Source organism: Perca fluviatilis, chromosome 7, assembly GCF_010015445.1.
Source record: "Perca fluviatilis chromosome 7, GENO_Pfluv_1.0, whole genome shotgun sequence".
Lineage (NCBI taxonomy): Eukaryota > Metazoa > Chordata > Actinopteri > Perciformes > Percidae > Perca > Perca fluviatilis.
Genome location: NC_053118.1, coordinates 29,803,122 through 29,819,784, shown reverse-complemented (window position 1 = coordinate 29,819,784; position 16,663 = coordinate 29,803,122). Strand labels below are relative to the sequence as shown.

At 39.3% G+C, this 16,663-nt stretch overlaps 2 protein-coding genes across 4 annotated transcripts in view; one reads left to right on the top strand and one right to left on the bottom strand.

Moving 5' to 3' along the window:
- paqr6 (progestin and adipoQ receptor family member VI) overlaps window positions 1–6,856 on the top strand; it is a 36,427-nt gene extending 29,571 nt beyond the window's left edge. For all 3 annotated transcript variants that reach the window (XM_039805689.1, XM_039805691.1, XM_039805690.1), the window contains exon 8: window positions 2,362–6,856. In XM_039805689.1, the coding sequence (XP_039661623.1) occupies window positions 2,362–2,627 (266 nt within the window). In that variant the 3' untranslated portion in view covers window positions 2,628–6,856. The remainder of the gene's footprint in view (window positions 1–2,361) is intronic.
- A 1,139-nt stretch (window positions 6,857–7,995) lies between these two features.
- ntrk1 (neurotrophic tyrosine kinase, receptor, type 1) overlaps window positions 7,996–16,663 on the bottom strand; it is a 31,611-nt gene continuing 22,943 nt past the window's right edge. The window contains exons 15-17 of the mRNA XM_039805688.1: window positions 13,927–14,167; window positions 13,014–13,172; window positions 7,996–9,452 (exon numbers count right to left, since the gene is read on the bottom strand). Coding sequence (XP_039661622.1) covers window positions 9,267–9,452; window positions 13,014–13,172; window positions 13,927–14,167 — 586 coding nt within the window. The 3' untranslated portion in view covers window positions 7,996–9,266. The remainder of the gene's footprint in view (window positions 9,453–13,013; window positions 13,173–13,926; window positions 14,168–16,663) is intronic.

Below are 16,663 nucleotides of genomic sequence, written 5' to 3'. Positions count from 1 at the left end.
AGCATATACTGATAAGGTCTTTAGATCTTGATGCCCTTACTGAGGAAATAACAATATAAGTACATGTAAGAAAGTATATAAGATGCTTTATCCCCAGTTGCTTCAGTGGAGATATAGAGGGCATTTTCACAGTGAGGTTTTACCTTCCACATGGGGCTGTAACTTTTATTTTTGTCTTTTGTGTTGCCTGTTCTTGAATGTTTTCCCTGCTGACTACTGGACACAACCGACACAAAACAACGGGTCTGTATCAAACAGGCTTTTTATTTGATAGTGTTAACTTGCCAACAAACTTTTCAGCCTCAGTGGACCGTTGTTTACCCTGGTGAGGTTTCAACCAGGTTATTTCTTCATGTTTGTCTCAAAATGTTCTGCACCAGTGGTTCACACACTTTCCAGTGCAAAGGAAAAGCTGCTGTGTTTAGCATTAAATGTGTGTGTGTGTTATGGATTGTGAAGAAAAAGAGGATATGGTTTGCTAATGCTGTTAAAAATTGGTAACTGATAGAGTGCGGATCGGGCCGCATTTTTCTGTCCGAGCCCGGCCCGCGTCCGACAGAGCAGTAACCGAACCCGACCCGAGCCCGAGCGGCATTAAAATATTTATGTCCGAGCCCGACATGGTTAAAATCAAATTTTTTTTCTCATACTAATGAAACATGTACGTTTGTTTGTGTGGAAAGCCCGCTTTTATTAAGCAACTGTAGAAAGGCATTCGGAAATGTCAACAGATGAGCGCATCAGCGCACACAGGGAAACAAGCACACGTTAACACAAGCGTGCACCTACATAATAAGCTGCTTTTAATTAAAAATGTTCTTATCGCGCTGATGTGACCGAGCCCGACCCGAACCCGAACATCGGACTCGGGTCGGGTATCCATCCTCTACTAACTGACAGAGCTTGTAGTAGTTGAAACGCCAAAAATAAGGCACTTATTTATTTAAAACGTACTTAATTAGAAGAAAGTTTAGAGTCTCTGTTTCATAAACGGCCATATTGGCTTTACAAACAACAGAATTTTGTCCCTGTGGTCTTTTTGAGAAGTGTCAGTGTTTGTGAACCTCAATGATAAGTTGCTCTTCAAAACGCTGCATTTGATTAACAAAACCTTACATTAACAAATGAATGAATTGCATACATTTAATTAATAGCCTATATCTGAGTATATTAAATTATTAATGGATTCATCTGTAAGTGATATTTTAATGCTGTTGGTGATGTGACTCTTCTATGTCCCTACTGTTGCATTGGTTAAGCTCTAATCAATTGTCTTACTTAATTATCTTAGCACAGCCTAAAGTGATTCTGCTGTGATAGCTTGTGTGATATTAAGATTCAGTTTACTACAATTATAAATGACAAAGAAAATCATCAGATGCTCACATTTGAGAAACTGGAGACAGGTAATGTTTTCATTTTTGCTTGAAAAATTACAAAAATGATTAATCCATTATCAAAATAGTTGCTGATTGATTTTCTCTCTGTCGAGCGTTTCCCAAACCTCCCCTGTACCCCCGTTGTCCTGCATGTTTTAGAGCGCTCCTTGCTCCAAAACAGCTGATTCAAATGATCAACTTGTTATGAACTCCTGAAGCTGCTTAATAACAAGGTGTTCAGCTGTGTTGGAACAGGGAGAGATCCAAAACCTGCAGGATGAGATGACAAGTAGGGGTACGTCTCAAAGCCCTTAAATTACATCCCCGACTCCTCCACTTGCCTCCCTTCCTCGCGTCTTAGTCCCTCCCCCCAAGGAGGCCCGGGAGAGAGGCAACAAGCAAATGTGTTTTTAGAGGGTTGAGACTTCCTTTCCTCTGAAGAGTCACATGAATACGTCAGCTGTTTGGGCGGAGTTAGCAACTCCTTCAGCTGCACGGCTTCCGGAAACGCCAGTTGGTTAAATTGGCTCAAAAACACAAGTAGAACCGCAACTAACAACTATTTGTAAAATAAATTAATCCAACCTTTATATAATAGCCTAAAGATTTATCATTTAGGCTATGAAATGTCAGAAAATAGTGAAAAGTGCTTGTGCTTTTGTTCAAAAAGCCCCAAACCAAAGATGTTCAGTTTACAGTGAAACCAAGAAAAGCAGCAAAGTGGAACCGGAAAAACATTTGGCACTTTTGATGGATAAATTATTTAAACAATAAATTGTTTCCAACATTTACTGTGGATTGACTAATTGATTGATCAATGAATCCTTTCAGCTCAAACTGAAAAACATAGTTCTTGAGGGTTTTAGCGTGTGTACGTACACGGCAGTGCAGAGGTGAAAGATTCAGCCGTGCACATTTTAGCATTTTTAGATCCTTACCTCATTGTTTCCTACACTGAATCTCGTCTTCCCTGCTCACACAGGCCACAGCCACCAGCTCTTCCACATCAGCGCTGTGGTGGGGACCCACTTCCAGATGGAGGGCGTGATGGCAGACATGACGTCACGGCGGGCGTGGCTCCTAGCCCGCGGAGCAATGCCCTCCTTCCTGGGGACCGTCGGGGTGCTGGTCGCCAGCCTCATCCTCAACCTGGGAATCATCTGCATTTTCAGCGCCCCGCTGCTGTGGAAACCCTGCCACGGCTCCAACCAGCCGCACACATCGAGGCGCGAGTGCAAGGAGAAGTGAGGGCGTATTTTCCACCAACCAACAGCCACAAAATGTCTGATTCACTTTCCAAAGGAAAGGTTTGGGCTGTTTGTCTGTCTCAGCGGTGTGTGTTTGAGATGACTAATAACAGTTCACGGTAGTGCTTGTTTAATACCAATAGTTTTATAATTCAGAGATAAAGATTTTGATGCATCATGTTCAGTGCTAAAGGATTTCCCTAACACAGTTGTACACCTGAAGTATTTGTTCATGTGTTTTCTCAGCGCCTAAGGACCCAGTTGCATTCATTGAAGCCTTTTTCTGATGTTGCATTAAGCTCGTATGTGAGAAAACAATGTCTACCGTGTACAAAATGTCTGTTTAATTTATTTTTAAAGATCCTCAAAGTGCATTTATTGTAGACCCACACTTCATATACGATGTTTACAGTAGATCACTACAAGTTTAAATCTCAAACTGGAAACATCTAATGTTGCAGTGGCAGGGATTATATTCTGAATTAATGCTTTTTTTTTTTTTTTTTGCATGTACTGGGCCAGAATCTCCTTTACTTTATTAAGGATTTATTGAATGTTTTTTTTAACTGGAATACTTGGTTAGTGTGGTTGTTCTATGTATAAAGTAGACAACCCTCATGTAACTCTACATAAAATAATGCAGATTGTGCTGCCGGGTCTTATATATATATATATCCACCTATTGATTCCACTCCGCACGGCCCGGAATTGATTTGCAGGTCCTGTGGTTCTTTTTTTTTTTTTACTGATTGCCTGGCTTATTATGAACCCCACAATCTGCCCTCAACATAAAAAAAAAGAAAGAAATGTTACAGCGCGGCAGTGATTAAAAGACCGGTACCATTTTTACAACAGTACGTTTCCAGGGCAACGCTAGAGTGGCCCCTGGAGCAAACCGCATTATTTTTTTCTTTTTTACCATCGCGCATAAGATCTATTCTGAACATGTATTATGTGTCAAATTTCCAACACCTGCGGTTTATAGCTAAAGAGTAAAGAATTTAGAGACCTGGAGAGGCAGAAAGTACATGTAGTCATAGTTTGGGGTCGTATTAACATTGTAGTACTGTAGTTTTGAAGTGCTTTGGTGCATATACAGTAAAACAAAGCAGTAACACTCATACTGTATACTTTGGTTATCTTGTTGTCCCATGAGACTGTTATTTACCACTGAAATAATAATTATATACTGATAGAATCTATTATATGTATTGCTTGTTTTAGGTGCATAGGCGGTAATGAAGATGAGGGTTTTTTTCTTTTTGGAGGAAGTACCATGGATTAAGTTACTATAGTTCTCAATAAATGAACACTGCTATTGAGCTTTGTTTTCTTAAAACAAGTGAAAAAAAAAAAAGTACAGACAGATTATTTCATTAGCTCTCCAATTTAAGTCAACTTTTTTCAAGAAAATACCTGCCTGTATTGGAACTGAAATGATTAGTTTATTAATCGATTAGTTGACTGACAGAAATATTTTGATATTAGATTAATCATTTCAGTAATTCTTTAGGCAAAAATGCCAAACTTTTTAAATGTGCATATTTTTTTGCTTTTCTCTCTTTTTTTTATTGTAAATTCAATATCTTGAGGTTTTGGCCTTCTTGGATGAAATACGGGAAACTGTGATGGGCATTTTTCCTTTTTTATATATTTTATATAGACGAAACAATTGATTAATTGAGAGGAAAATGGCAGATTAATAGATAATAAAATTTTGAAAAAAGGGTTCAATTCAAATGAGCTAATTCACTTGTTTTAAGTAAATAAAATTACAAATGAATTGATAAATTTAATAAATTAGACCATTCAATAACATATATAAAGCCATAGCAGTAGGCTACTGTGTATGCAGCCTATGTTTCGGAGACTTGACAAAGAAGAATTTCCTTTTAGGTTTTAATGGGAGATAGGGCGTCGCACTACTAAACCTCTCTGTTGAAGCACTGACATACTGTAGGTACAGATTTCAACTATAATCTTTTTACTTGACAAATGGTTTGAAAGGCTCATTTGTATAAAACAAGTTTGAAAGCATATATGGCACAAATTTACACTTGGCTTCACCACTAACACCAGAAGTGTGATCACACAACTCACAGGAAGCACATAGCAAACACACACTCACACGCACTCCCACTCCCACAAATGTCTTTTAGCTGTGTTGGTAGAGAGTTTTTAGTAAGAGGGGAAAATGTATGTGATATTATGGGATAATGAGGTGTGGTACAGGTCCACGTTGGATGCTGAAGTAGAAATGTCAGACGCAGAGTGAATGTGTAGAATCACAAAGAGCACACACACACTTTGCATCAGAGCAACCAAGGTTAGTGTGCAGAGTATAAAAGTCACTTCAGTCTTTATCGAAACAGAGCAGTAATTTCCCTAAATTTTTCTGTATTATCTCTTTTTTTTTTTTTTTTTTTTTTTTTGTCTCTATCCAGTCATCATCTTACAGCATTCCTCTATTTGACCCGTTGATTCTTGGATTTGCATCATTACTGGCTTCTGTTGTGGTTCTTTTGAAATCATTTTTTTTCTGTTGTTTTTGTTCTATCATCTCATTCATTCTCAGCCATTTGGTGCCTTCAACCAGCAGTTGGACGGTTATGAAGCTCAGAGATGCTGATCGCCGAGGCTTCCACATCAAATAGATAGATGCCGATGTCGCTTTTCTGTATTGTATTTTTACAATTATTTTTGACCAAATTATCATTTTCAAGCCCAGATATTCTCCATACCAGATCCCTGTTACTTTGAAAGCTACTTTTCATATAAACCATGTTGGTTTACTCCTCAGTGGACAAGCAGATTCAGGTTGTAATTATCAGGAAAACTGGGCACTTTTCTCATGAAGCCTTTAAAAATAAAAAACAGAAAGTGTATTGAAGGATGTTTTGAAAATATGAAATAGAGCGCAAAAACGAGTGCGGGATGAACCATTCGATACAACAAGAATACAAAACAGAGTTGGGTGCCTTTTTTTATGTTTTATACAACCTTTCTTTTGATATAATGCTTGGTTTGTTCCTTGTCTTTAAAAAAAAAAAAAAACACAAACTGCTCTTAAAATGTATGAATACTTATTTGTTCTTTGCTGTGTATAATTTGTAATTTTCTACTTTGTTCTACTAGACTTGTGTAATAAATTCCATATTTATAAGTGTAATAATTGTCACTGGAAAAATGTCAAGTGTCTTAAAATAGACTGGTTCCCTTTTTACATTCATACCACAGCAATTTCTATACTGTGTTCACACAGTATACTAATGATTATTTTCATTATTGATTGTTGAAAGTAAGAAATTCCATTTTAAATTCCTACAGCTTAAGGCGATATCCTCCAATGTCTTGTTTTATCTGACCAACAGTCTGAAACCCAAAGATCCATTATTATGTATTACAAAGAAAAAAACGTTTGGTATTTTTCTATAAAAAAAATGGCCAAAACTAAATATTCCATTATTAAAATAGATGTTGGTTGATTTTCTGTGCATCGATTATTCAACATATCATTGCAGCTCTGTTTTAAACCTGTATATATCATACAGATATGCAACTTGATTTTGAGCAATGAAATTCAAAATGTGGTCAAATATATATTCTTTTTGTTGGCAGACACTGCAGATCCTTCATTTAAACACCAGTCGGAGTCTGAGCAGTGTGTGTGAGTGACCAGCAGAGGGCAGAACAAGCCAATAAGAGGGTGTCCTTGTCCTGGTTGAGGAGCTCATTGCTCCCATCTGCTGATCAGCTTTTATTCGCCAAAATATGGGCTGCAGCTGCATTGTTGCAACAGTGTGTGAATCCTTAAAGGTCTATCTGCAGGAAACCCAACTTGGGTGAGAAATCTTGCAGCAAAAATGGTCAGTGTAACAAGAAATTGTGTCCAGTATTCAGCCTTCAAACCATATTTTTCTTAAATCGTGTGAGATCCTTCAACTTGTTCCCAGTGAAGATGCTTTTGTTTAAGGCAGCCTCAAACTGATGGATAATATCCTGAAAAAATCACTGCAGAAAAACGTTTCACGCTAAAAACATAATAAATAAATAAACTGATGTGAAATTATCTCTTACTGCTCACTTAAAGTGTTTGGATGCAGGAAACCTTGTAGATTAAATGACTTTATAGACGTTGTAGACTAAATGACTTAAATGATATTCATTTCAATGCAGTCAGTCACAATGAGCTAATTGAAGTGTGAATTATTAAAACAGGTTGATTGGAAAGCTGTTTACTTGTGTTTTTTATCTTGCACTACTGACTGCAGATCAGGTTTCCCATTTGGGATAATAAAGTGACTGAACTAAACTGAACGGGCTGCTTACAGTTTAGTTCAAAGGATAACACTGTTCTAAAACAGCGACCACCAACTTGAGTTTTCTTCATTGTTGCTCCTCTTCTCTATGAGGTTGTATAGATTGGATGCTTTGGTTTGACTAAAATAGTGTCAACGTTGTGTGCAGGAGTTCTCTTCCTAGTGACTTGAATGCCTTACAGGATGGATAGTAAAGCCTCCAGAGTGGTTCATTATTAGAAGAGGACACCGACCCTAATTAATCTGCATTGACAGTATCATAGAAGAAAATAATTACCATTAAAAAAACAAGGACATAGGACGAGGTGGAAGATTAAAAATGAAAATTTCCCGCTGCAAAGCTCTACTAGGGTTTCCATTTTGAAAATGGCCTAATTTACAGCTCTTATTATAGTCATATCCAATATCTAACCAGGCTGGAGACACGAGTGCTTATTAAAAAAAGGTCCATTCTAAAACCACAAATGGAGCCCTTAAGGATAACAGGGACAAACACTACAGAGTGCACTAATCCTATCTGGCCCAGAATCTGCTTGTAGACACAAGAAGAAACAATAAGCCAGACACGAGTCCTCCAAGTGTTTTCATCCCCCCCCCCCCGGTACACCAGAGGAGGTAGAGAGAACGAAAGAGACAGAGAAAGGGATGATAGCATTACTCACAATCCATTACCACTCCCTGGAGACGCTCTGCATACAGAGTGCTGGAGGGAGGGTGGTGGTGGTGATGATTTGGGGGGGGGTGGATAGGTAGAGAGAAGGGTTTGGTTTTTGAGGGTGTTTGTTTGCTGAAGGCCCGGCGGAAAGGTAATATGAAGCTTGATTATTCCTTTTCAATACCCATCCGCTGAGGATCCCATGGAGACGCCGCAGGTTGCTGATTAGTTTGTCAAAAATAATAGAAGGCTCTTAAATAGCCTTCTTAAGATGTCTAACTTTAAGTACAGACGGCGGCCCGAATCATTGTTCACTCGAAAGCATACGATCATTATGGATCGAGTGATGCGGAGGGATGTTCCTGTGCAGGCTGCAGCCATTTTTTTTTAAATCAAGTTTGTTTATTTTTAAGGGCAGACAATATACAAAGTGCTGGAGTAACATTACATGAAGATATATATATATTTTTTTTTTAGACATTAATACAGAATATGTACAGTTAGTATTTACACTTAAAGCTATCACAATGGTTTGTAGGCTCCCACTCAGTTTTTCTAAATGCCCCATTTGGTTGAATTTAAACTTTTCTTTTTTTTTTTTCATGGAGGACCTCCAGTCTCTGTTTCAGTGCCATCTGTCCCTCTCCTCCTGGAGTTTCACTCACTTTAATCCATCTGTTGCCTCTAAAACCATCTCGGTGTGTCACCTCCCCACCATCCTGCCCCCTTACTGAATTTCACTGCAGTGCTTTGATTTGGAAGCTCTACATGTTAAACATCACTAATTCGTACAAAAGCCACTCCTGAGTGTCGCAGGCAGGCTGCAGGTCAAAGGGTTGTTCTTTGGAAGTATTTTCTTTTTTCATATTCGACATTCAACATTAAATGTAAGCACACACTTTCACTGCTAATATATGACATTTTGTTCTTGTTTTTGAAAAATACTCATATGATACAATGGTTTTGACACATCAGAAACAAACAAGCTTTCCAAGGTTTTGATTGTACAACTTTGATATCTTATATACATTTTCTGAAAGCCTTAAAATGACCTGCCATATCAAAACTTATCCAAAATCAGTGACTATACTGTACAAACGATTTTGGCGTCTTCTGACAAAAATGGTTTCCATTTTTTGACTCATGATGTGAAGTGCCCTCTCTTGTAATCATCCGTTTCATTTTCTAATTGCCTTTTAACACAGGTGTCGGCTGTAGAGTCGTATAAAATGCGCCACAGCTCAGCTCACAAATCTTTGCAGGGACTTCAGAGCCAAAATCCCCCCCAACAAGCCATCATCTGAGATCGCACTCCCAGCAACGTAAAGCCCATATACAGTTACCTCAGCACTTATCCATGCATGTCCCTCCATCTGGCTGAGACCACTTCAGATAAACATTAAAGACTTTGGTAAACATTTGACAGGTTTCCGGAGAACGACGGGGCAGTAAACAGGTCGGGGTCGAGCCGGGATGAGGAAAGGTCACTGCAGATGGTTCGTCCATCAAGCATCGGGACATATTTTTAAACTCAAACCAAGAGGAGCCTGTTCAAAGTAATTACCCTCGATTAGAATTAAAGGAACAAGTTTTAGGTCTCAAATCAAAACCTCAACCACCTCCCCAGCCTTTTCAATTCCGCTCCCTGGTTGCTTCTCGGCCCCTTTTAGCCCAGGATATCCAGGTAAACCGGCGGGTTCTTGACCAGGGCCAGCAGACGGCTGTGGATGTCCTTGATGACCATCCTCTGCTGGGGCTCTCTCTGCCAGCAGCCCTGCATCAGCAGGTACACCTCCTTGGGGCAGGTGCGTGGCCTTTCCAGTTCCCGTCCCTGCGTGATGCATTCGATGGCCTGTTGGAGGTGGGAATTGAAATATAACGTTATATTAACAGGAAATATAGTGTATCTGTCCTCAGATGCATCACCTCTTAAGCTCTTTGGTGAATACCTCTAAATTCAAATGCAAACTGACTTCTTATTATTTGAAGAGTTAGTTCATGTTGATGTATTATTGGTATAATGTGTATCGTCTTAGTTCAGCGTGTCAGTATGCAAACATTTGCTAATTAGCGCTTAACACAAAGTACAGCTGAAGATGATGGAAATGTTGTAAGTTTTGCAGGTATTTAGTCATAAACTTTGACTTAAAGATGGGGCTAGCACCTAGATAAAAAGGTCAGGGGATTCCTGTTTTTGCAATTTATCCTCTGGGGACCATGAATGTCCGCACCAAATTTCATGGCAATCCATCTAGTAGTTGCTAAGATATTTCAGTATTTATTTTTTATTTTTTTACATTGTAAAAAAATAATAAAAACCTCATGGTGGTATTAGAGGAAAAGTCAGGTAATCACTAGTCTCACTTTGCCAGACCCTCCTCCAAAGCGCGCTGAAGGAGGGTCTGGCTAGTCCATATAGTATTCCGGGATGGGAGGAAAATGCTCTGGTTTAATGGAATTTCTTTAAACCAATCACAATTGTCATGGGCGGTGCTAAATGAAGGATATAGACTAGGTAATCACCAAAGCCATAAGTATTTAGGAGAAAGAATACTTGAATATCTGTACAAAATCTATGCAGTAGTTGCTCAGATATTTCAGTGGATAAGTGAAAATATTGACCTGCTGGTGGAGACACCTCTGAATTCTCTGAGTTTGCTAAATTTTATTCAGATAAATAGCGGATGCTGCACCAAGGATACACATTTTTTTAACAAACAGATACTTTTTGGCCCAACAACCTTCGTATCCGCAGATTGATAGATACATGTGCATTAGCGGAGACCTCCACAAAAATGAAAGCAGCCACAATATGAATAACCTCCAGCTAATGGCTATGATAAATGATTGAATTCACAAAATCTTGCTGCTCAGTGAATAAATTACTGTTGAGGATGAGAGAGAGAATTTCACAGCGCTCTCCATTTGAAGGGTTACTGACTCAATCTCTTCCCCATTGTTAACCTTGGCCCGATCCAATGAACAGAAGAGGTCTGTCAGCGTTGAGTCAATTCACACCAAAATGGCCTGTCAGTCAACCTCACAGCTCAACACAGTCGCTGGATCTCATGTCGCTTAAATTGCCTCCTCGAGACCTCCACTTGACTCCTGTCCTAGTCCCTCCCACCGAGGAGGCACAGGAGAGACGCGAGGAAATCATGGGAGGAGAGAGGAAACGAGCAAATGTGTTTTTAGCAGGATGAGAAGTTCTTTACTCTGAAGCGTCACATGAATTCGTCAACTGTTTGGGCGTAGTTAGCAACGGCTTTCAGCTACACGGCTTCTGGGAAAGCTGCCCTCGTGTAACTTGGCTATAGCTCCTCGATGATCCCTTCTCGATGCTCGCTCCTCGGGGCAGAAATAAGAGCTTTGAGATGGCCTTCACCGAGGAGGGACAGAAAAACTTCCGGTTCAGCCAAGGACCGAGGAGTCGAGGAGCTATCAAATAAGGGTGATGAGATTCAGCCAAAGACTCACAGACTCTCTGCATGCTGTCGTTACAGCATGCAGAGATCGGTATTTTGGGATGATTTATCTCCGCCGCTCTGTGTTTGGGCAACATGATCACCTATCCCTCATTGGCTGAGACAGATTAAGTTAACAAGGTTAAAGCTCATTGGCCCTGGGCAAAAATGAGAGCCAATGAGATTAGAATTGAGTGCCAGGGAAAAGTGATCTACCCGTCTTGAAAGGAGAGATGGTTTCGGCCTGTAATAACACCACTGTGGTCGCAATGGAGTCCCACTTCTTGGTGCTCGAGCTAAAAAGGCTAGACTGGACTGGCCTTAATTACTATGAATTTATTGATCATTTTAAGAGTGCAGAGCAGTGAAAAACTTCAGCAACATATGCTCTGAAGTATCCATGGAAGCACCAAAACATTTCAGGCTGCCATTGACGTGTTTGCACAAGTATGGATTGAAAAAACATCTAGTTAATTTAACATATAGACTGATCAATATTTGTATGTATCAAATGACTATGTAAAAACAATGTGAACCAGATTTATCATCCTGCAGCTCCCCTCGGCTTTATTGAGCCTTATAGTGAGGTTCTGATCATTGCTTAGTTCGACCGTAAATTCACTGTCACCGCTCTCATAGCTGTTTTGGGTGAAAAAGCCCCACTTTTCACTGTAAACTCTTATCAAAATGTAAACTATAAAGAAAACATCCCTTTAATCTCGCACCTCTCACAACATTTGTGCAAAATATTTAAAGGGATAATTCGGAATTTTGGTAAATAATCTTACCATTATTCAATTTATTGATTGAGTCCACCATCATATCTGTCCGTTAGCCAGAATAAGATTTGCTTAGCTAGCTAGGTAACAAAGTTCTCCTCCCAATGCCTCTAAAGCTTACTATTTAACAAGTTGTATCTATCTCTTTAATCTGTACAAGATTAAGTGTAGAAACAAAAGAAAAGTGGTTTTACGGAGAGTTCCGTAGGCTACTAGACGATTTAAAGGCATCAGTCAGCTAGTTTTTGCTAACTTTGCTAGCTTGTCTCCTACTGTAGAAGGTCAACAGCAGTTGCACAGTGATATTAAAAACACAGAAGCCTACAAATTCAACAATGAATATCACCTCTCTCACAAACATTGCAGGTAAATCAGCTGACAATATTTCAGAAATGCCAGTAATGACTATTACACGAGATAATTGCCTGTAGTTTCATCTGTCCACTTTAAAAGGACAGTTGCCCCAAATTACCCACACACACGAAAAAACAAAGACACGCTTCATTTTTTCAGAAAGACTGATGAAAGAAATGCTGAATGGCTAGCCCGCAAGTGATGTCAGGACTTCAGCTGTCTTGGTGTCACGACCCTGGGTTTTGTTTTGTAGGTTCTTCTCATGTGTCATGTCTTCTTTTACGTCCTGACTTGTGTGTTTTCCTGCTTTTTTTTTTTTTAAAGTTCTGTTTATTGGTATTTAACAGACGTTACACAACAAAAACAGATCCCCACCCAACCTTATGTTTTCCCGCCTTTTGAGTGTCTGCTCTGCCCTGATGTGTTTCACCTGTCCCTCGTTACCGCCCTCCTTTCCTTGTGTATATTAGTCTTGGTGTTCTCTTGTGTCTGGCTCGGATTGTCTGTGCTTTCATCTGGTTCTCAGTGTATCTTTCCACCCGTGTTTTGTCTTCCTGGGGTTTCAACAACAATTTTTGTCTTTTTTTGGATCAACATGACTACTTGCCTTCACTATCTGGGTAGCTAGATTCCCAGTAAGTGATAAAATGTCTTTTTGTAACTGACCCTTTAAATGAGACATGTTTGTGTGGGTGTTTCCTTTGGTGTTTAAATAAAAGGTATTAAAATGTTTCCTGGCAGTAATACATTACTTGCCCATAACCAATGACTTTATTGACCATCAAAATTGGTGATAAACTTTCCAACCCAACCCACCTCACTGTTGGACAGCTGGTACCAGGGCTGTTTGCCGTAGGTGAAGATCTCCCAGAGGACAACACCGAAGCTCCAGATGTCGCTCTCCGTGGTGAACTTCCTGTACATGATGCTCTCCGGGGGCATCCAGCGGATCGGCAGCATCGTACGTCCGCCCACCTGAGGAGGGAGACAAGGCAATGTATGTAATGTTTCATCATTGTTGCATAATGGAAGTCTCAAGGTGACCATGTTTGTTGATGGAATATCATCTTTTAGTAAATCGCAAATAGATTCCTGTTCAGCTTTAAACTATCTATAACTAGCAGCTTGAAATCAATGTGAGGTAGACAATCTGGACAATATGTGTTTAACATCCAAAATAGCTTAACCCTTGTGTTTTTCAGAATCAGAAACATGGGTTTCTTTCTGCTAAATTAACATGGATGCATGTATGTATGGGTTCCATAAAATGTTACACGCAGATACAATTAATGATCACTTTAATGAATTTTTGGGGTGTTTTTATTCAATTTTATAGCATTTGAAAAAAAAATGTTTAAATGGTTTCAAAACAGAATCCTGACTAAACTTTAACATAACTGTGATCCACTCAACATCCTCTGATCTTAACTATTAGTCAAAATAATTCTTAATTTCTGCTTTTTTTTTAACCCAAAATGTAGGTATGATTTCATTTAAATTTAAGTTTATTGACCCTGAATAAACAAATCTTTGAAAAAAGTGACAAACGTTTTAAAAATAAATCTTCAAAAGCAAAACTATTCTCAAGGCCATACAACATTAGAGCTGAGTAGAAAAATAATTGGAATGGGCTGAGCCGATAATTTTGAGAACATCTTAGTCAAGTTTTCATCTCCGGAAAACAAAACGTAAGTCTTTTGTTAAGTTTGTATCTTTTCCAGCCACTTACCCGATAATAATCTGTGCTGTAGATGTCTCGGGACATGCCAAAGTCTCCGATTTTGACCACCAGGCCCTCCCCCACCAGACAGTTGCGGGTTGCCAGGTCACGGTGGACGAAGTGCAGCGACGCCAGGTAGACCATACCTGAGGCGATCTGGGCGGCGATGTGGAGCATCTGAGGCAGAGTGAGCTGACCCAGCGGGGGCATCTTCGACTCCTCCAGGATACGAGCATCAGGGCCATGAGCTCTACAGTTGACACATGAGGAACACGTGAGTGTTTTTGGATCAAGGCTGCTTTTTAATGGCATTTCTGCTTTGTTAGACAGTTAACAGGGTAATACGTGAGATGAGAAGGGGGTGGGGGGTGGATTAGATCCAGGCAATGGTGGAAGAAGTATTTAGAGCTTTACTTTAGTAAAAGTACTAGTACAACAATGTCAAAATACTAGCCTACAATAACAGTCCTGCATTCAAAATCCTACTTGGATAGATAGATAGATAGATAGATAGATAGATAGATAGATAGATAGATAGATAGATAGATAGATAGATAGATAGATAGATATATATATATATATATATATATATATATATATATATATATATATATATATATATATCTATAGCCGATGTGAGTGATGTATTATATATCAGGGGGGTGAGAGAAAATAAAATGCTGGGTGACTCGCTGCTCTGGCTTTTAATTTCGATGATTGAAATTGAAAGCTCATTTTAACGAATTTAAGAATCTAAATCGTGACCCCCCTAGAATATTGTGTAAACTACTAGTAATATTTCCCTTTGACATGTAGCGGAGTAGAAGTATAGTATAAAGTATCTGAAAATCGTATTTTGGTACAGCACTTTAATTTCCACCAGTGGACCCAGAGTGTAGCAGTTACACCCTGACAGTTTTTATTTCTGCCAACTGCCACTGCGAGGATGGTCTGGTCAAGCAACCTTTGCATTAGATCATTAAATAGTTTCAAGGTAACCAATCTGGATTTTGCAAATTTTATTTTTCAGTGTACACAAAAACAACATTGCTTTTTTTTATTTTAGTTAACTTTGTTAATGGCACAGACATAACTGAAAAGAATATATATCTTAAGTAAGCAGTAGTCTTATATCTGCATGTCAAATCTAGTTCTACTTTAAACTGTAAAAGGCCACTTTTTAAGTGAGCCCTTTTCGAATGAGGATTTGGCTTGTATATAATTTGTAATTTCTGAAGTTTCATTGCTTTTTCAAAACTACTTTTGAGGCCAAAGGTTTTTCATTTAAATTTTTTTTTTATTTTATCCATTTATGCTTATCACCACTTGTAGATGACAAAATATTTTCCTTTATTGGTTTTCCTTTCTGCACCGGAGCTGAACTCCTGGCCACTGTATTTTCATTTGTAAAGAACAGAACATTCTGGCCTTTGCTATTCTTCTCTGTTTCTATTGGCTGCTCGGATTACTCAAATGCTGGGTTTGGGCTCCCAGTATTTTGGTAACTATGGCATCAACCTTGGGTGACCTGAAGGACAATGACCTCAGCATGCAATCTGCAGATTGAACATTTCTGACATGTATGACTCTTGAGAGCATTACAGACGTGGTCGGCGTGACCACACCATAATAAAGCCATTTAACATGACGGTTGATAGACACAGAAACATAAGGCTTGTAATATGCCTACAATTGATTTGCAATAATGCAATTCGGAGATGCAGAGCACATTGACTCTCGGTTGTTCCTGTGGATCATAAACGCCCACTCTCATGTCAAACTCCGGCCTAAATGAGCAAATCACAGATGATGTCTCCATCCATCCTAATATCTCTCCTCTCCACTTTGTCCCCTCCTTACAAAGGAAGTTGTCTATACAATCACTATTAGTTTAAAAGGCAGGTGGCAGGGTGGGAAAGCAGCTGCATTATGGGGGCCCTCAGACGTTTCACCCATTCTGTCTGCTGGAAATGCGATTTTCCATCCATTGGTGAACATATATGTCAGGCAAAGTCTGTGTGCACGCATGTGTGGGTTGTGTATTTTCATTCCCAATCTGTCTCCTGTGAAGGGCACCTGGCAGACAGCATCAACTGCGTCTGCTCTAATAGTTTTGTCAGATGGTTTCCCAGGTGCCAAGTGAGCTCTAATAGGTCAACATGTCTCAGTCCTCAGTGACTCCTTTAGCTCCCTCCTGAGGTTTTCTTAACTTAGTTTTTAGATTACAATTGTGATGACAAAGTGATTTCAACACATTTTAAAACTCTTCCATCACCACATTACAAAACAAGTGTTATTATGAACCTCTTCTTGAGACATTGCGTCAGTACAGTGTACAGTTGAAGGCAACTTGTTTTTCTGCTTAAGTGCTGATTAACTGTGTCCATCAGTATTCAAATAATATCCTGCAACATTTGAAATTCACTTTATTTGCTGTTATCATGTGAGGACATCTTGTAAATATACATTTGCACCGTGCCTTGACATGTTGTGAATCCAATTAGCATCAAATGAGACCTTCATGGGATGCAACAAGATTTTCTGATTTAACAAAGCAAACTGGTCTTCCATACAATCTCCGTTTTCTGTGACAGGTAATGTAAGTGGAGGAAAGGGAGGGGGAGGGTCGGGGGGGGGAGGGTCCTGGCCGATATTAAGACGTGTTTGAGTGAGTCGCTTTAGCAAAAGACAGTGAGCAAACTATCAAGGACATGTCAAATTTACAGGATATCTCTATGTCCCCAGA